The sequence below is a fragment of the Protomyctophum parallelum genome (genome assembly GCF_964188405.1).
Source record: "Protomyctophum parallelum genome assembly, chromosome: 17".
NCBI classification, from domain to species: Eukaryota; Metazoa; Chordata; class Actinopteri; order Myctophiformes; family Myctophidae; genus Protomyctophum; species Protomyctophum parallelum.
Genome location: NC_139719.1, coordinates 28,021,585 through 28,042,585, shown reverse-complemented (window position 1 = coordinate 28,042,585; position 21,001 = coordinate 28,021,585). Strand labels below are relative to the sequence as shown.

The window sequence follows — 21,001 nt, the reverse complement described above, 5'->3', positions numbered from 1 at the left end:
CATCAGGCTTTCAGTACAGACATTCCATGTTCAAGGCCTGTTCCTCCCACAGCTCAATGCTGCAGTAATTTGAACTTTTCAAGGCTTGACTGAAAAATAAAAACTCAAAAGCACCAGGAGAAATCTCCTGAATGCCCCAAGGTGCCTTGGCTCAATGGTGTGGAGCGCTTGACCCGTTGCCTCTGCTACAGACAGTTGGCCGGTTCAAGTCCCATGTCATGACGTCAAGGTGCTGGGAAGGACCATCGGGAGACGGTGCTCTCTCCCCCTGTTTCCTGAGATGTAACGGTTGGGGCTTATGTCTGAAAGAACCCTGTCCAGCTAACCTTTTACCATGAAAATGTCGATTAAAAAAAAGATGAAAATGATTAAACAAATATTACTATAGTGTGTAGTTTTTTCATTGTCAAAAGTCAAGAGAATGACATTGCCATTGTCCAGGATTATAATCGGGCTCCAGTATGCAAATACACAGACTATTCTGTCAGATGATGTGCCAAAATGCATTGCTATTTTCTTTTTAAACGTTTGACCTAATTCTCATCTGTAAAACTTTACGTGGACAGGGTTCTTTCAAACATAACCCCCGACCGTTACATCTCAGGAAACAGGGGGAGAGAGCACCGTCTCCCGATGGTCCTTCCCAGCACCTTGACGTCATGACATGGGACTTGAACCGGCCAACTGTCTGTAGCAGAGGCAACGGGTCAAGCGCTCCACACCATTGAGCCAAGGCACCTTGGGGCATTCAGGAGATTTCTCCTGGTGCTTTTGAGTTAAACAGAGCTAGAATGTTTAAACAGTACTGCTTCGGATCATGTTAAAAGCACCATGGTCCCCGAGGTGGATTCGAACCAACAACCTCTTGGTTTACAGCCAAGCGCACTAGTCGACAGCGCCACACAAGGCTGTTGAGTGTTGAAGCAAAAGTGTGTGTATTGAATATGGATTCGGAGTCCCAGGGGCTTTACTATCTGAAGGCTAACATACAAAAGATCGCTTCAACAGTACAAAGAGGCAGATGTTACTGAGTGATGGTGTAGTAGGGGTTATTCAGCACAGAGAGTTCATGTTCAAATCCCACTCTTCCTAAAGTTTAATGCTAGAGTTATTGAGCTTCATTTACTGCTATTCTAGCAGTGGCTCACAGCCTCAGCCTCAGCCTCAGCCTGACAACCTCAAAACTCTAATTGTCGTAGTGGTTAAGATGTTGGCTTTCCACGTGGGAGACCAGGGTTCGATTCCCGGCTGTTACACTATCATACAAAAGAAGACCTCAACAGCGCTAAGAAACATCTGATTAATATGATGCTGTGTTATTTTATACTTTACGAACTGAAGGCTAACGAACAAAAGATCACTTCAAAATTACCAGGAGACTTTGCCTGAGAGTGTCTGACTGATGGTGCAGTGGTCTAATCATCAGGCTTTCAGTACAGACATTCCATGTTCAAGGCCTGTTCCTCCCACAGCTCAATGCTGCAGTAATTTGAACTTTTCAAGGCTTGACTAAAAAATAAAAACTCAAAAGCACCAGGAGAAATCTCCTGAATGCCCCAAGGTGCCTTGGCTCAATGGTGTGGAGCGCTTGACCCGTTGCCTCTGCTACAGACAGTTGGCCGGTTCAAGTCCCATGTCATGACGTCAAGGTGCTGGGAAGGACCATCGGGAGACGGTGCTCTCTCCCCCTGTTTCCTGAGATGTAACGGTTGGGGCTTATGTCTGAAAGAACCCTGTCCAGCTAACCTTTTACCATGAAAATGTCGATTAAAAAAAAGATGAAAATGATTAAACAAATATTACTATAGTGTGTAGTTTTTTCATTGTCAAAAGTCAAGAGAATGACATTGCCATTGTCCAGGATTATAATCGGGCTCCAGTATGCAAATACACAGACTATTCTGTCAGATGATGTGCCAAAATGCATTGCCATTTTATTTTTAAACGTTTGACCTAATTCTCATCTGTAAAACTTTACGTGGACAGGGTTCTTTCAAACATAACCCCCGACCGTTACATCTCAGGAAACAGGGGGAGAGAGCACCGTCTCCCGACGGTCCTTCCCAGCACCTTGACGTCATGACATGGGACTTGAACCGGCCAACTGTCTGTAGCAGAGGCAACGGGTCAAGCGCTCCACACCATTGAGCCAAGGCACCTTGGGGCATTCAGGAGATTTCTCCTGGTGCTTTTGAGTTAAACAGAGCTAGAATGTTTAAACAGTACTGCTTCGGATCATGTTAAAAGCACCATGGTCCCCGAGGTGGATTCGAACCAACAACCTCTTGGTTTACAGCCAAGCGCACTAGTCCACAGCGCCACACAAGGCTGTTGAGTGTTGAAGCAAAAGTGTGTGTATTGAATATGGATTCGGAGTCCCAGGGGCTTTACTATCTGAAGGCTAACATACAAAAGATCGCTTCAACAGTACAAAGAGGCAGATGTTACTGAGTGATGGTGTAGTAGGGGTTATTCAGCACAGAGAGTTCATGTTCAAATCCCACTCTTCCTAAAGTTTAATGCTAGAGTTATTGAGCTTCATTTACTGCTATTCTAGCAGTGGCTCACAGCCTCAGCCTCAGCCTCAGCCTGACAACCTCAAAACTCTAATTGTCGTAGTGGTTAAGATGTTGGCTTTCCACGTGGGAGACCAGGGTTCGATTCCCGGCTGTTACACTATCATACAAAAGAAGACCTCAACAGCGCTAAGAAACATCTGATTAATATGATGCTGTGTTATTTTATACTTTACGAACTGAAGGCTAACGAACAAAAGATCACTTCAAAATTACCAGGAGACTTTGCCTGAGAGTGTCTGACTGATGGTGCAGTGGTCTAATCATCAGGCTTTCAGTACAGACATTCCATGTTCAAGGCCTGTTCCTCCCACAGCTCAATGCTGCAGTAATTTGAACTTTTCAAGGCTTGACTAAAAAATAAAAACTCAAAAGCACCAGGAGAAATCTCCTGAATGCCCCAAGGTGCCTTGGCTCAATGGTGTGGAGCGCTTGACCCGTTGCCTCTGCTACAGACAGTTGGCCGGTTCAAGTCCCATGTCATGACGTCAAGGTGCTGGGAAGGACCATCGGGAGACGGTGCTCTCTCCCCCTGTTTCCTGAGATGTAACGGTTGGGGCTTATGTCTGAAAGAACCCTGTCCAGCTAACCTTTTACCATGAAAATGTCGATTAAAAAAAAGATGAAAATGATTAAACAAATATTACTATAGTGTGTAGTTTTTTCATAGTCAAAAGTCAAGAGAATGACATTGCCATTGTCCAGGATTATAATCGGGCTCCAGTATGCAAATACACAGACTATTCTGTCAGATGATGTGCCAAAATGCATTGCCATTTTATTTTTAAACGTTTGACCTAATTCTCATCTGTAAAACTTTACGTGGACAGGGTTCTTTCAAACATAACCCCCGACCGTTACATCTCAGGAAACAGGGGGAGAGAGCACCGTCTCCCGATGGTCCTTCCCAGCACCTTGACGTCATGACATGGGACTTGAACCGGCCAACTGTCTGTAGCAGAGGCAACGGGTCAAGCGCTCCACACCATTGAGCCAAGGCACCTTGGGGCATTCAGGAGATTTCTCCTGGTGCTTTTGAGTTAAACAGAGCTAGAATGTTTAAACAGTACTGCTTCGGATCATGTTAAAAGCACCATGGTCCCCGAGGTGGATTCGAACCAACAACCTCTTGGTTTACAGCCAAGCGCACTAGTCCACAGCGCCACACAAGGCTGTTGAGTGTTGAAGCAAAAGTGTGTGTATTGAATATGGATTCGGAGTCCCAGGGGCTTTACTATCTGAAGGCTAACATACAAAAGATCGCTTCAACAGTACAAAGAGGCAGATGTTACTGAGTGATGGTGTAGTAGGGGTTATTCAGCACAGAGAGTTCATGTTCAAATCCCACTCTTCCTAAAGTTTAATACTAGAGTTATTGAGCTTCATTTACTGCTATTCTAGCAGTGGCTCACAGCCTCAGCCTCAGCCTCAGCCTCAGCCTGACAACCTCAAAACTCTAATTGTCGTAGTGGTTAAGATGTTGGCTTTTTCACGTGGGAGACCAGGGTTCGATTCCCGGCTGTTACACTATCATACAAAAGAAGACCTCAACAGCGCTAAGAAACATCTGATTAATATGATGCTGTGTTATTTAAACTTTACGAACTGAAGGCTAACGAACAAAAGATCACTTCAAAATTACCAGGAGACTTTGCCTGAGAGTGTCTGACTGATGGTGCAGTGGTCTAATCATCAGGCTTTCAGTACAGACATTCCATGTTCAAGGCCTGTTCCTCCCACAGCTCAATGCTGCAGTAATTTGAACTTTTCAAGGCTTGACTAAAAAATAAAAACTCAAAAGCACCAGGAGAAATCTCCTGAATGCCCCAAGGTGCCTTGGCTCAATGGTGTGGAGCGCTTGACCCGTTGCCTCTGCTACAGACAGTTGGCCGGTTCAAGTCCCATGTCATGACGTCAAGGTGCTGGGAAGGACCATCGGGAGACGGTGCTCTCTCCCCCTGTTTCCTGAGATGTAACGGTTGGGGCTTATGTCTGAAAGAACCCTGTCCAGCTAACCTTTTACCATGAAAATGTCGATTAAAAAAAAGATGAAAATGATTAAACAAATATTACTATAGTGTGTAGTTTTTTCATTGTCAAAAGTCAAGAGAATGACATTGCCATTGTCCAGGATTATAATCGGGCTCCAGTATGCAAATACACAGACTATTCTGTCAGATGATGTGCCAAAATGCATTGCTATTTTATTTTTAAACGTTTGACCTAATTCTCATCTGTAAAACTTTACGTGGACAGGGTTCTTTCAAACATAACCCCCGACCGTTACATCTCAGGAAACAGGGGGAGAGAGCACCGTCTCCCGATGGTCCTTCCCAGCACCTTGACGTCATGACATGGGACTTGAACCGGCCAACTGTCTGTAGCAGAGGCAACGGGTCAAGCGCTCCACACCATTGAGCCAAGGCACCTTGGGGCATTCAGGAGATTTCTCCTGGTGCTTTTGAGTTAAACAGAGCTAGAATGTTTAAACAGTACTGCTTCGGATCATGTTAAAAGCACCATGGTCCCCGAGGTGGATTCGAACCAACAACCTCTTGGTTTACAGCCAAGAGCACTAGTCCACAGCGCCACACAAGGCTGTTGAGTGTTGAAGCAAAAGTGTGTGTATTGAATATGGATTCGGAGTCCCAGGGGCTTTACTATCTGAAGGCTAACATACAAAAGATCGCTTCAACAGTACAAAGAGGCAGATGTTACTGAGTGATGGTGTAGTAGGGGTTATTCAGCACAGAGAGTTCATGTTCAAATCCCACTCTTCCTAAAGTTTAATACTAGAGTTATTGAGCTTCATTTACTGCTATTCTAGCAGTGGCTCACAGCCTCAGCCTCAGCCTCAGCCTCAGCCTGACAACCTCAAAACTCTAATTGTCGTAGTGGTTAAGATGTTGGCTTTTTCACGTGGGAGACCAGGGTTCGATTCCCGGCTGTTACACTATCATACAAAAGAAGACCTCAACAGCGCTAAGAAACATCTGATTAATATGATGCTGTGTTATTTAAACTTTACGAACTGAAGGCTAACGAACAAAAGATCACTTCAAAATTACCAGGAGACTTTGCCTGAGAGTGTCTGACTGATGGTGCAGTGGTCTAATCATCAGGCTTTCAGTACAGACATTCCATGTTCAAGGCCTGTTCCTCCCACAGCTCAATGCTGCAGTAATTTGAACTTTTCAAGGCTTGACTAAAAAATAAAAACTCAAAAGCACCAGGAGAAATCTCCTGAATGCCCCAAGGTGCCTTGGCTCAATGGTGTGGAGCGCTTGACCCGTTGCCTCTGCTACAGACAGTTGGCCGGTTCAAGTCCCATGTCATGACGTCAAGGTGCTGGGAAGGACCATCGGGAGACGGTGCTCTCTCCCCCTGTTTCCTGAGATGTAACGGTTGGGGCTTATGTCTGAAAGAACCCTGTCCAGCTAACCTTTTACCATGAAAATGTCGATTAAAAAAAAGATGAAAATGATTAAACAAATATTACTATAGTGTGTAGTTTTTTCATTGTCAAAAGTCAAGAGAATGACATTGCCATTGTCCAGGATTATAATCGGGCTCCAGTATGCAAATACACAGACTATTCTGTCAGATGATGTGCCAAAATGCATTGCTATTTTATTTTTAAACGTTTGACCTAATTCTCATCTGTAAAACTTTACGTGGACAGGGTTCTTTCAAACATAACCCCCGACCGTTACATCTCAGGAAACAGGGGGAGAGAGCACCGTCTCCCGATGGTCCTTCCCAGCACCTTGACGTCATGACATGGGACTTGAACCGGCCAACTGTCTGTAGCAGAGGCAACGGGTCAAGCGCTCCACACCATTGAGCCAAGGCACCTTGGGGCATTCAGGAGATTTCTCCTGGTGCTTTTGAGTTAAACAGAGCTAGAATGTTTAAACAGTACTGCTTCGGATCATGTTAAAAGCACCATGGTCCCCGAGGTGGATTCGAACCAACAACCTCTTGGTTTACAGCCAAGAGCACTAGTCCACAGCGCCACACAAGGCTGTTGAGTGTTGAAGCAAAAGTGTGTGTATTGAATATGGATTCGGAGTCCCAGGGGCTTTACTATCTGAAGGCTAACATACAAAAGATCGCTTCAACAGTACAAAGAGGCAGATGTTACTGAGTGATGGTGTAGTAGGGGTTATTCAGCACAGAGAGTTCATGTTCAAATCCCACTCTTCCTAAAGTTTAATACTAGAGTTATTGAGCTTCATTTACTGCTATTCTAGCAGTGGCTCACAGCCTCAGCCTCAGCCTCAGCCTCAGCCTGACAACCTCAAAACTCTAATTGTCGTAGTGGTTAAGATGTTGGCTTTCCACGTGGGAGACCAGGGTTCGATTCCCGGCTGTTACACTATCATACAAAAGAAGACCTCAACAGCGCTAAGAAACATCTGATTAATATGATGCTGTGTTATTTAAACTTTATGAACTGAAGGCTAACGAACAAAAGATCACTTCAAAATTACCAGGAGACTTTGCCTGAGAGTGTCTGACTGATGGTGCAGTGGTCTAATCATCAGGCTTTCAGTACAGACATTCCATGTTCAAGGCCTGTTCCTCCCACAGCTCAATGCTGCAGTAATTTGAACTTTTCAAGGCTTGACTAAAAAATAAAAACTCAAAAGCACCAGGAGAAATCTCCTGAATGCCCCAAGGTGCCTTGGCTCAATGGTGTGGAGCGCTTGACCCGTTGCCTCTGCTACAGACAGTTGGCCGGTTCAAGTCCCATGTCATGACGTCAAGGTGCTGGGAAGGACCATCGGGAGACGGTGCTCTCTCCCCCTGTTTCCTGAGATGTAACGGTTGGGGCTTATGTCTGAAAGAACCCTGTCCAGCTAACCTTTTACCATGAAAATGTCGATTAAAAAAAAGATGAAAATGATTAAACAAATATTACTATAGTGTGTAGTTTTTTCATTGTCAAAAGTCAAGAGAATGACATTGCCATTGTCCAGGATTATAATCGGGCTCCAGTATGCAAATACACAGACTATTCTGTCAGATGATGTGCCAAAATGCATTGCTATTTTATTTTTAAACGTTTGACCTAATTCTCATCTGTAAAACTTTACGTGGACAGGGTTCTTTCAAACATAACCCCCGACCGTTACATCTCAGGAAACAGGGGGAGAGAGCACCGTCTCCCGATGGTCCTTCCCAGCACCTTGACGTCATGACATGGGACTTGAACCGGCCAACTGTCTGTAGCAGAGGCAACGGGTCAAGCGCTCCACACCATTGAGCCAAGGCACCTTGGGGCATTCAGGAGATTTCTCCTGGTGCTTTTGAGTTAAACAGAGCTAGAATGTTTAAACAGTACTGCTTCGGATCATGTTAAAAGCACCATGGTCCCCGAGGTGGATTCGAACCAACAACCTCTTGGTTTACAGCCAAGAGCACTAGTCCACAGCGCCACACAAGGCTGTTGAGTGTTGAAGCAAAAGTGTGTGTATTGAATATGGATTCGGAGTCCCAGGGGCTTTACTATCTGAAGGCTAACATACAAAAGATCGCTTCAACAGTACAAAGAGGCAGATGTTACTGAGTGATGGTGTAGTAGGGGTTATTCAGCACAGAGAGTTCATGTTCAAATCCCACTCTTCCTAAAGTTTAATGCTAGAGTTATTGAGCTTCATTTACTGCTATTCTAGCAGTGGCTCACAGCCTCAGCCTCAGCCTCAGCCTCAGCCTGACAACCTCAAAACTCTAATTGTCGTAGTGGTTAAGATGTTGGCTTTCCACGTGGGAGACCAGGGTTCGATTCCCGGCTGTTACACTATCATACAAAAGAAGACCTCAACAGCGCTAAGAAACATCTGATTAATATGATGCTGTGTTATTTAAACTTTACGAACTGAAGGCTAACGAACAAAAGATCACTTCAAAATTAACCCCTACTACACCATCACTCAGTAACAACTGCCTCTTTGTACTGATGAAGCAATCTTTTGTATGTTAGCAAAGTTGAAAGAATCGAGAGTTGAACATACAATCACTTAGATCAGATGCTTTGAGTGCTGTTTTGTATGTTAGTGTAACACCCAGGAACCAAACACAGGTCCCCTAAACTGAAGGCCAACATCTTAACCACTAAGCCAAAGCAACTGCCTATGGCTCACGGGAGATATGAGACTTTTGAGGTTTTCAGGCTGAGGCTGTGAGCCACTGCTATACAATAGCCTTCAGTTAATACACCTCTACATGTTCAAATCCCTGTTCTCCTAGCTTAATGCTGGAGTGTTTCAACTTGACTAACTGAGGGCTACTTGTTGTGTGTGTTGTGCTGTCAGTACGACCGAGTGTGTGAAATGAATGGGACGTGTCGTTCTGCACGCCCAAAGAGAGAATTAGCAATGAATTATTTCTTGCTATTCCTATACACCCATCACAATTTGTTCCAGTATTATACAGTCACTAAGTATATGCAATGTAATCATGTAATCTGCTTTTGTATTGTTTTAAGTTGGCTGATGAAAGTGTAATCATACGTAATATTTAAATCAAATGATCTACAATTCCATGTAAAATGTTGAGAGATATATATTTGAGATATCAAACATGGGATTGTATATTGGAGTTGTAAATTCCAATATAAAATGTAACATTTATATTCCAATATAAATGAAACTGGATAGGACTGACCTACTATAGTACAATCATTAACCACTTATTTGTCTCCCTCCCTGCTCTTCTACTGAGACATATTATATTGCTCTGATCCTGTGATAGAATCCGAGTCTGACCACTAAAGAGTAGGCTTAATTCAATATTTGAGGTATACCGATATGTTTACTTTACTGCAGTATTAACAATTTTCAGAACTTTTTTACTTCTACTCCACTACATCTGAGATAGTTTTTCTCCAGTAGGCTATGCATACTGAATACTTTCTACTTTTGGTATAGGTCTACTTTCATTTTGAATTTGATACGCATTGACATCAACGTACGTTTAATTCCGGACTTTTACTTGTAAGAGAGTATTTCCACATTGCAAGGAATGAGTAGCCTACCTTTTCCACCATTGGTACAGAGTGCACTTTTAATATCACATCGTTATTTTGTAGGTAAATTAGCAATTATAGTTATTGGAACCTCGTGTGTCTTGTGTTGAAAGAGTGGGAAATTAAGGAGAAAGGAGATCCAAATAGCCAAAACACCACAGTAATAATGAGAATAAATTAGACTTCACAATTTGACATTTATTTATTCCTCCTTTAATACACAACACTTAAAAAAAAAAAAAAAAAATCCCTTTGTTCTGTCAACAAAACCATAATTCCCTTAAATCCATCATGCAGTCTGTGTCCGCTATGTGATAAACCAATACAAAAAACTGAACCTGCCTTTAGAAACGCAAAGTTAACCATACATGTGTCAAAAATATAAGATTTTAAAATTAAAACGAGCTAATTGCCAAACTCAAAGCTGAGGAGGCTGAGAACTATAGTTTATGAGAATAATAAATCAGTATTGTTTATAACCTACCGTACATATAAATATAATTTAAGGTGTGTGTGTGTGTGTGTGTGTGTGTGTGTGTGTGTGTGTGTGTGTGTGTGTGTGTGTGTTTTTGTGTGTGTGTGTGTGTGTGTGTGTGTGTCTCCTTTGAGCATAATTTGTTCTGGACCCAAATCATATCATTGCACTTCATGTTTCAAGAATGTAAATAAACCACCAGGTTACGTTACGTTTCCCGAGGCGTAACCACCTCAGTTACGTTTTATGTATTTTGGACGGCGTCCAAAATACAAAAAAGGTAACCGAGGGTCCCCGAAAGGGGCTACAGGTTCTCATAAGTCATTGTAAATACCTGAATATCAGAAATCTATCTGGGTTTGTATTTTTATTTTGTTGCCACTTGATGGCGCCATCATACCATCATTGTTTCCACAGAGCAAAGCTCTGTTTAATTGATCTCAATATATTCTTTTCTTTTCTTGTTTCAACATTTCAATATACCTTCATCCCTGGATAAAATGATATTCAAGGCCATACATTTTATTGCAATTCAAACTCGTCTGCGTACATGTGAAACCTTCAAAGAGACATGATCAATTATTTTTTTAAAGACAATAATCTTCTTTTGAAACACTGAGTCGCACGCATGATAAACACATCAATTCAAAGTGCACACACTTTATTAAACATTTTTTTAATAACATGTACTATACTTATAAGTACAAACTCCCTCTGTAAAATGATTGAATTGGTTCTCATCACAATGTCAGTGCTCACAACACCTATACAGTAGATGAGCATTAATTTCAAAATTGTTCTAAAATAGCAAAGAATAGCAGCTCTACAAGCCAACAGCCTAGCTTGTAAACCTGCTACTTTCATGTGGTGCCATCGTACAATGAAGTATAAAATAGGGTCGGTCATATGGACAGTTGTGTGATGTCATGTCACATGGCAGAGGGGTTATCTACTGCATGAGGGATGTTTGCCTTTTGTTCAATTAGGCAAAATCAACAGAGCGCGAAAATGGAAATGACTTAAAGAAGCACTGGGGACCAAAGACCATTATGATGGTCCTCATGTGTGAAAAATAACAGCACATGGGTAGCCTGGGTTCCAGCCTGAATCGCTGCATCCCAGAATTGTCACTCGCTAAGTGACATTTTCAGATCCGCGGAACGCAGCAAATCAGGCTGGAACCCAGGCTAGCACATGGGCCCTCTGTGTGCAGATCTATACGCACATGCACCCCTCCACTTGACAGCAATGTAACAAATGAATATTTCGCAAACTGGGCTTAATAACACAAATTTACCATACTTTAAATAGCCCTTTCATAAACTAAACGCAATACGCCCATAGTGATAAATCGTAGTTTTTCATCAATTTTGTCCCTTCGTCACTGTTGGGATTAAAGTACAGTATGTGACATAAGAATGGGCTGGAATCATCTGAGGGGTTTTAAAAGTTGAATCCCTGACCTTTAGAGCAGAAATTTCCAACCTACAAACCATACAAGACTTAATCCTCTCCCTCTGTATCGCTTGTAGAAAAAGTTGGACAACCACTGCTCCGCTGTGTAATCCTCAGATCAGAAACGAGCAGAGCAGATCTGCACTATGTTGACCGTATAATGATATTCTCATGTTTAGAAGACTCCCCACTTTCCATTGATTTCACGCGGCTGGCTTTCTTCTTTGTAATAGTGGATGTGTAACAGTAACAACAGTTCTCGTGGAAATCTCACTGATGTGTTGAAGTGACAGAAGAATATTTAATGAGAAAGAGTCCGTCAGAAATTCAGGCTTGCTTTTTTTTAAACTGTCCTAATAATGACTTACAATACCACCCATAGACAGATACAATACGATTATTTTGTTCATAGTTCTGTATAAACACAAATATACACTTTGAGACAAATTCTTCTTATAGTGCTATTACCAACCAACCCCATCCTGACACTGAAGTGCTGTCAGAATTTTTTTATTCACCATGAGGGATTTTCTTTAGTTCCCTCGCCGTTATCTCTCAGTTCATGTCCACTTGACCTTTAAGGTGAGCTTGGATCAAATCAGTTACGCAAGCTCAGCTAATTAAAAAATCCAGAGGCACAACGTTTGCTGAAAGTGGGATTGTGTGAACTCAACTCAATATCCTGCAGTTAAAGTCTACGGCTACACATTCATTTTCAGTGTAGACCTCTTTGATATTATAACACGATAAGGCTCCTGTAACTGTCATTTTCACTGACTGACAAAAGGCTACTACAGCACCCTATCATAAGACCTTTCAAGACAAGGACAAGACAAGAGTCTGAAACACAATGGGTGACAACAAACTCAAACTAATAAATGCTCTGCCCAAGGCCCTTTTATGTCCTCATGACAAAATCCTGAAAGGCTATCACACTATTTAGGGGTTATTTCCATTCACTGCAGCTCAGCATCCTTTTCCTGAATTAACATACAGTATACTGTAGTTCCAGCATTTCCTGCAAACGCAAGAAGAGCCTAGCATACTACGAGCTCCACACAGTTCTGATCAGGAAATAATCCACTTTTAAAGCATAAATCCATCGCATGATCTCCCCTACAGCGGATCCTTCTTGCGGAAGGCCACGGCCTGCCTCTGCTGGAACTGAGAGTTGCTGTTCTTCTTCTTGTTCTTGTCCCACTGGCACATCAGGATGTCCCGGAAGGTGTTGCGGAAGTTCTGGTTGCACAGGGCGTAGCACATGGGGTTGATGGTGCTGTTGACGTAACACAGCCAGTAGCCCAGCATCCACAGCTTGGCGGGTATGCAGTTCTGGCAGAAGGCGGTCACCAGCACCATGATGTTGTACGGCGTCCACGTGATGATGAACACCAGCAGGATGGCGCTGAGCGTCTGTGCCGCCTTCTTCTCGTTCACCTTCTTTTCGTTCACCTTCTTCTCGTTCTTCCCCTTTTTGACGGCGTGCGTCTTGGTCTTGTAGGCGAGGCGCTTGGCCGCGGCGATGTCCGGGGTGGAGGAGGCTGCTGAAGAGGCGGTGATGTTCAGTTTGGACTCTGTTGGATTTTTGCTGGACGGGGACGGGCCTTTGTCCTTGTTTCTCTTCACCTTTCCGGACTTTTTTCCATCTAGAAACAGGCAGACAGACAGACAGACATATAAACAGGTATTTTTGTTTTACATATCACAGTGGTTCTCAAAGACCCCCAGGTGTCCTTGAGGTTGTTCCCAGGGGTCCCACATATTGATATTAAGAACCAAATGGACCCTTACAGGCCTTTAACTCTTAGAGTGTTCTATTTGTACAGTCTCAGAGTTAAAATAAACTAAGTTTTTTACAATGTAAATTGGGGTTCCATAATACAAATGGTGTCAAATGGGGGTCCTTGAAGGTTTGAGAACCACTGACATAATATGACCTACAATATTACACAGATAGGGCATTATTATCTGTATTATTCTTACAATATTACACAGATAGGGCATTATTATCTGTATTATTCTTTCAACCTATAGACAGCCGTAATGCACACAATATTACACAGATAGGGCATTATTATCTGTATTATTCTTTCAACCTATAGACAGCCGTAATGCGTCTTCTTCTGTTACATCCTGGTCCTCCCGTGAAGTCAGCTGTGGCTCATCTCCAGACCTTTGACCTTTCCCACTGATCGAGTAGATGGCCTTGGTGGACCCTTCACCTTCATCCTCCGAGTCCAGCTGGTCCATGGAGGCGCCCGTTTCATTGTTGTTCCAACTGTCGCTGCTGCTGTGCTCTGCCTCTCCGACTGTCGTTGTCACCGTGGTAACGGACCTCTTGGACGAATGCCGGCCTGGCAGCAGTGACGAGAGGCGGAGCCAGAGGCCTCCCCACCTTCCCCCACGACCTCCGCCCACCAGCTCCTCTTTGGACTTGTGGTTCTTCCCCGCGGCCGCCTGGCTCAGTTCGTAGCTGCTGCAGCGGCGGGGGCTGGCGGCCTGGGGGAGCATGGCCGAAGACTCCTGGCTACCTCCGCTGGCTTGTTTCTTGTTACTGCTCGGCGCGGGTGCCCGGAGTAGCGCCATGTTTTTGGTGCGGTTCTCTGTCTCCTGGTATATCTTCCAGTATAAAACGGTCATAATGGTCACCGGCAGGTAGAAGGCTGCAATAGCCGTGCAGAACGTGATGATGGGCTCCGACAGGAACTGGATGTAGCAGTCGTTGGGCGGCACCGTCCGCTTGCCCACAAAGTACTGCCAGAACAGGATGGCGGGGGCCCAGAGGATGAACGAGATGGACCAGGCCAAAGAAATCATAGTCATGGCCCGTTTGGTTGTCCGTTTGGCGCGGTAGGTCAACGGCCTGGTCACAGAGAAGTATCTAAGGAGACAAGACAGTGATGGGATACGTCGGAATGAGCAGGTCTGAAAACCCATAGGCACTAGGCAGCCAATGTTATTATTGCTAATGTCATTTATATTGCAGATGTAAGGGGATTTAATTGGGGGCCACCCAAAATAAAAGAGTTAAAACCACCAGATGGCAAAGACACTAATTCATGAATATTAATTATGAATTTGTACAGTATACATTAAAAAGGTTACTAATCTTTGTCTTAAAGAGCACCGGTTCCAAATATCCCTGAAGAGTTTCTAATACATGATAAATATTTAATCAAGATCCTCTTAGCATCAAGTAAAAAAGCAATCACACGACGCTGGTGCCAACAGGACCCACCAACGAAAGATCAATGGATGGACATTATTGAGGAACTGTATGCTATGGAAAAACTAACATTCATACTTAGACTACAAGAGGATAAATTCTATAAAAATTGGGAAAAGTGGAATCTCTTCTCTCAGCCTATAGCGATATTGCAATAGGATTTCATTGAATGTTTTTTGTAATATGAAAAATGCAGCCATTTTTCTTTTACTTTTTGTCTTTTTCTTTTCTTTTTCTTTCCGTATAGTCTTGTTTGTTGTTTTTCTTGTCTGTTCTTCCTTCAATAAAAATTAAGTGAAAAAAAAAGAGCACTGGTTCCCTTCTGTTATATAAACACTGAGGATTTTACAGTGTAGATTTGCATCCCAGAGATACAAATAATGTCATCAAACGGGCCGGGGGGCCCGTGGCGTGGCCTAATACAAATCAAACAGTTTGATTATCACCGTTACAGAGCAAACAATGCTGCAATAGTCAACAAGCAGCAGAGTAAACAATACCTGTCGAAGCTGATGACCAGCAGGTTCATCACCGAGGCGTTACTGGCCACATAATCAATAGCCAGCCACAGGTCACACACCACGGGGCCCAGCGCCCACTGGTCCATGATGATGTAGGTGGTGTACAGGTTCATGGACAGCGTGCCGATGGTCAGGTCGGCAAACGCCAGGCTGAGCAGGTAGTAGTTGTTGACGGTCTTCAGCGCCTTGTTGACCTTGAACGACACCATGACAAGGATGTTGCCGATGACGGTGACCAGGGAGAGAGAGCCGGTGAGGAAGATGATGATTATCACCTGAGTAGGGGAGAAGAAAAAGAAAGTAGTGTAGCAATAGCATCTGGAAATTAATATTTTTAGACATGGTCAAAATTGAAGTGCAATATCGCCCCTGATCAAGAAGGGCATGTTGAAATTTGGTGGGAGGCAGGTTCAAATCACACCTGATACAAATTATGAATTTAAGCTTTAAAGCACTTTCTGATTAAGTTGTTTCAAAGCAGCATGGTAGTCTTACTGTTACCTGCCATATAGTGTGCCCTCCTAAAGGATCGTACTCTTTTGTTGGGGGCATCAGAGTCCCGTTGACTGGCGATATTGTAAAGTTCCCTCGCTGACCTGGTACATGGCTGTCATTGTACTGCTGCCATCCACCTGTACTGCTGGATAGTATGGCAGACTCCTGGAAAGGGCTGCCTAAAGTTGTGAACGAAATTCAGATAATAAATGAAACAGGAAAATCAACCACCTTTAATCAGATGTACTGAAATAATGGCAACCGTGTTCTCATAGATTCAACGTGTTTAAATTAAATATGCAGACATATTAGAAGCAAGAAAATACTGTATCCATCAAATACACAATCCTCTTAGCAGCTATGTTTACATGTTTGGGATAAGACATCTATAGAAAAAAGGCGGAGATCCGGGCACACAAAAAAGTTAAAAAGGAGGAAAAACGTTATTAAACCAACATGTTTCAACCTATACCGGTCTTCATCAGGGCTGAATGAACGCCGGTATAGGTCGAAACATATAATAGTTTAATAAAGGTTTTCCTCCTTTTTAACTATTTTGTGTGCCTTTTTTCAATAAATACATTGTTGGAAAAAGAAATTAACTTATCCATTTGTAACTCAGAGAATGTGTAAATGGAAACAATCAGTCCTCAGTCAATGTTAAATTAATACTGAAGATGTTTACTGTGTAGCACTTCTCTCAATATAATTTAATCGTAGGGAGAGATTTCCTTTTCCTTTGTACCTAAGATGGCAGACTCTGGGTGGTTGCCCACAGCTAAGATGGCAGTGTCAGGGTGAACTCTCATTCCAGGAGAGCTGTTGGAGAGGAAAAGGCCAGGCTCAGAGCTGGAGTTGAGGCTCATGGTGGCCAAAAGGCATAGTCCAGGAAGATATCTGAGGAGAGGAGAGGAGAGGAGAGGAGAGGAGAGGAGAGGAGAGGAGAGGAGAGGAGAGGAGACGAGACGAGACGAGACGAGACGAGCAAAGGAGACAAGACGAGAGAAGACAAGATGAGATGAGACAAGAGGATAATTTAGGGAATACAAAGGGATTTGTACATCTTCGTTCATGTGGATCGGACGTACACATTTTGTTTGACATTATGTAAAGCTTGTGCTGCAAAGCCAACGCATTTTCCAGACATATGTTCGTTCCAAAGTTTGACAGTGGAGCACTCAAGGGGTGCCGTGTTTAAATTGTGAGCACTGACACCCCGTGTTCCTTCATGTGTGACCATTCCTCTTGAAAACAGTGAGCTTAGCGTGTGCTTATATTTCCACACATCAGCACAGAATTAATTCACACAGTAATAATTCATGGACAAAGGTAGGCTACAGTATTAGACATGAACCTGTGCTGAATATGATTAACCATAAGCGTTTAAATTTGATATTTTCTATGCATCTTATTTGCAAAATAGACAAATGCAAATTGCTGTAAATATAACATAAAGGGATGCTTACTGTGCACACAGAAGTAGGACCCATGCACAGTTCACACAGCAACTTCAAAGCAACTTAAAGTGTGCTATAATTAATGCACATAATTTACCTTACCACTTGTTATTTTTCATTATTTGTTTTGTAATTGTTATTGCTTCTACTGTACAACTTTGAGGAACCAAACCAAAGCATTTTCCTCTGTGTTGGAGTTGGCACATTAGAGTTTGTAGTTAGTGTTATGGATGTACAGTTAACATATAATAAAAACACAAGTCCACTCTGTCAAGTTAGAGAATTACCTTATGGCTAACCTTAAACCACCCATGGATTGTACCATTTCCTTGTGTCCGGTTAAATAAACATACCTGGAGAATAGGCAGATGACAGACTTTAATACAGTATTGGAAAAGTAAATTGGAAGTTATCATACAGTAGGTAAATCCTGAATCCATGGTTCGTACTGCAGGAACAGATTATTTTATGCACTTTGCGTAAAATTTATATTCCACAGAACATCTCTCTCAGCTCACAAAATTATACTTATTACAAGGGACAGATATTTCCTCCTCGAGTCTAGCAATAGATTGACATGTTTCCATATATTCTGATAAGAAAATAAATTATGTTCGCAGCAAGATGTGAGAAAAAAGTGAGTTTCCTAGAAACAAAAATATCACATTTCTTTACAGTCTTTCAAGTAATACATGTTCATCATGAACCTCACATTGGACTATGGTTTACAAGTCGTTACCTGCTTCTAAAGCTAAGTTTAATGAGTTTGCATGCTTTTTTGATACATTTGTAACATTAGAGCTGATATTATGAATGGTGCTCCAAGCATAAACCCTCAGAAAGCAGCTAATGGTGCAAGGGTAGATCTCTCCAGGGGGAGCCTATAGAGCGTCGCAGTCCCTCCCCCTTTCAGAACGACGAGTGGCAATGCATTTTTCCCATAGGCTTTTCTTAAAGTATTTATTTAAAGACGGTTACGCGGCGGACAAAGCCAACTCGGATCGTGACAAATCATGACAATGAACACAATGTTTTGGGCCGATCAAATAATTTATAAGAAGAAAAACAAAACAAATAGTGTTGTCTCCTGCCTTTATTTTCCTCTTTCTAATGATTTGATCGGTCCAAAATATTGTGTTCATTGTCATGATTTGTCACAATCCGAGTTGGCTTTGTCCGCGGCGTAACCGTCTTTAAATAATTGATGAAGACGAACTCCACAAAACCATATCACAGATGACATCATCCTCCTGTTCATTAGATACAATTCCCACCACCTTTCTCAGAGGTTTTAGACAGTGTGATTGGAGATATCCTAAAAATTGTAAACAGCTCTCTACAATCAGACTCACTGAAGATGGCTGTAGTTAGGCCCCTACTCAAGAAACACAATCTTGATCCCTCTGTGTTGGGTAACTATCGACCTATTTCTAATCTGCCCTTTCTGGGCAAGGTTTTAGAAAAAAAATTCTTTGGATTTGTTTCTACAGAATAATAAGGTGCAAATTCCAATCTGGCTTTAGGAAAGGTCACAGCACAGAAACAGCACCTGCAAAGTAATGAATGATCTTAGGGTGTCTGCTGACAAGAAAAATGTATCCGTTCTCTTACGGCTGATCTAACGGCTGCATTTGCCACTATTGATCATTAAATTTTAATACAACGTCTGGAGTACTACTGTAGATAGGTTTGTCTGCTACGGCCCTGTCCTGGTTTTCCTCCTACCTAACAAACAGAAGTTATTTTGTCAGGGGCGATTCACACTATGGTCCCGGGTGCGCACTCGGGACCACTTGGCAGATGTTGTGGTAGTGTGAATGATGCGTACCGTTCCCGGGAGCGGATCGCCCAACCGTCCCCGGGACCACATGGGGGGAGGGTCTCTGGACCGTTGAAGTGTATTCAGATACGGATCGTTCCAATGTGAATGCATGCGTACCTAAAGAAGGAAGTGGACTGTTTTTTTTTTAAGAACGTGACATAATCTCTAGTCGACGAGCCAAGCGTCAACAAAAAAAAACACACAGCCGCTGCAGTGCTGCACAACGCGTAACACCAGCTCATTTCTCAACGCCGCCCGTCTCCTGTTGAATCTGCGTATACGCGCAGCACCACAGTACACGCTGATCTTATTACACGTGGCTCTTGGGCTTTGCTTGGCATAGTTTACAAAGTAAAACAAAATAATAATAATGCTAAAGTAGAATCCATAGCAAACTAATATCAAACACGACACTGGAGCACAGAACTGACTGACACAGTGAATAGCAGGCAGGCTGACAGTATAGTAGTATAACGGCAAAGAGGCAATGCAATTCAGTGTGTCTGGATTTATTTGAAACAATGTTGCACAGTTGATGGTCAGTGTCCTTGTCAGTGTCAGGAGGATTAAAGTGTGTTATGCAAGTGTACCCGGGTGCGCTGTTGAATCTCGGGTAATGTGAATCATGGCCATCGGGGACCAGGCAACCGTATTCGGAAACTTTTCCAATGAAACGGATTCAGTCCGTCTCAGTGTGAATTGCCTATCAATCTAGCTGAGTTTGACCCAGACAAACACGACATCGGTTCTGGTATTCCACAGGGCTCAATTCTTGGTCCTCTACTGTTCTCCCTGTACATACTGCCGCTGGGAGAACTTATTACCAATCACAGAGTTAATTTCCATTTCTATGCTGATGATACCCAACTAAAACTTTCTGTAGCTCCAGGTGATCCCTGTGCTTTAGACCCGTTGTTGACCTGTCTGTCTAGCATCAAATGCTGGATGACTGAGAACTTTCTCAAGCTAAATGAGGATAAGACAGTTCTCATAATCGGTTCTAGTGAGCAGACTTGGCAATAAGCAGACTTGGCAACCTGACTGTAGAAAGTAACAGTACAGTAAAGAACTTGGGGGTCATTATTGATTCTGAATTGAATTTAAATTCACACATTTAATTATGTTATCAAGATTGCCTTTTTTCACCTTTTCGCCAATTTGTCACTGGACGATGCATAAACTCTGATCCACGCCTTTGTTTTTTCTCGGCTTGATTACTGCAATGCACTTTTTTCTGGACTGCCAAAGAAAACAACTGACAGACTACAACTTGTCCAAAATGCGGCAGCCAGAGTTTTAACTAAAACTAAGATGACTATACTATTACTCCAGTTTTAGCTTCACTGCATTGGCTTCCGGTTGTTTTTAGGATTGATTTAAAAATTATTTTACGTTTATAAAGCTCTCAATGGTCTCGCACCTTCCTACCTACATGACTGCCTGCCTAAATATGTCCCAAACCGCCCCCTAAGGTCTTCCCCTGCTGGCCTGCTCGCTGTGCATAAAAAAATGGCAACAAAAAAACACAGTGAAGTGGCTTTCTGCTTCTACGGGCTGACGGCATGGAACAAACTCCCATACCTTCGACAGGCAGCCTCTGTAGACATTTTTAAAGCACAGCTCAAGACCTACTTCTACACTCTTGCTTTTAATTGATCTTTTAAATTCCTTGTTATTCATGTCCTCACTGTATTGCATTACTGCTATTATTTTAATGTTTTATGCCTTGCTTTTCTTTTCTTCTTCTCCATTGCTCTGTAAAGCACTTTGAGCTGCATTTCATGTCATGAAAGGTGCTATACAAATACAGTTTAATTATTAAAGGACCAAGCAGTCCTGAAAGGACTTGGTCCTTTATTGTTTTTATTATTATTATTATTATTATTAAAACCACTTTCAATTCAAACAATCACACACACAAAGGTTTAGTATTTGGACCGGGAA

General features: G+C 42.7%; 1 protein-coding gene across 3 annotated transcripts in view; it reads right to left on the bottom strand.

The window, feature by feature from the left end:
• Positions 1 to 10,723: 10,723 nt before the first annotated feature.
• Positions 10,724 to 21,001, bottom strand: part of chrm3b (cholinergic receptor, muscarinic 3b) — a 100,651-nt gene continuing 90,373 nt past the window's right edge. For 2 of the 3 annotated variants that reach the window (XM_083786973.1, XM_083786974.1), the window contains 5 exons: positions 16,524 to 16,675; positions 15,785 to 15,957; positions 15,263 to 15,558; positions 13,633 to 14,417; positions 10,724 to 13,182 (listed from right to left, as the gene is read on the bottom strand). In XM_083786973.1, coding sequence (XP_083643099.1) covers positions 12,653 to 13,182; positions 13,633 to 14,417; positions 15,263 to 15,558; positions 15,785 to 15,957; positions 16,524 to 16,644 — 1,905 coding nt within the window. In that variant the 5' untranslated portion in view covers positions 16,645 to 16,675 and the 3' untranslated portion in view covers positions 10,724 to 12,652. The remainder of the gene's footprint in view (positions 13,183 to 13,632; positions 14,418 to 15,262; positions 15,559 to 15,784; positions 15,958 to 16,523; positions 16,676 to 21,001) is intronic. The other variant, XR_014570549.1, reaches the window with a different exon arrangement.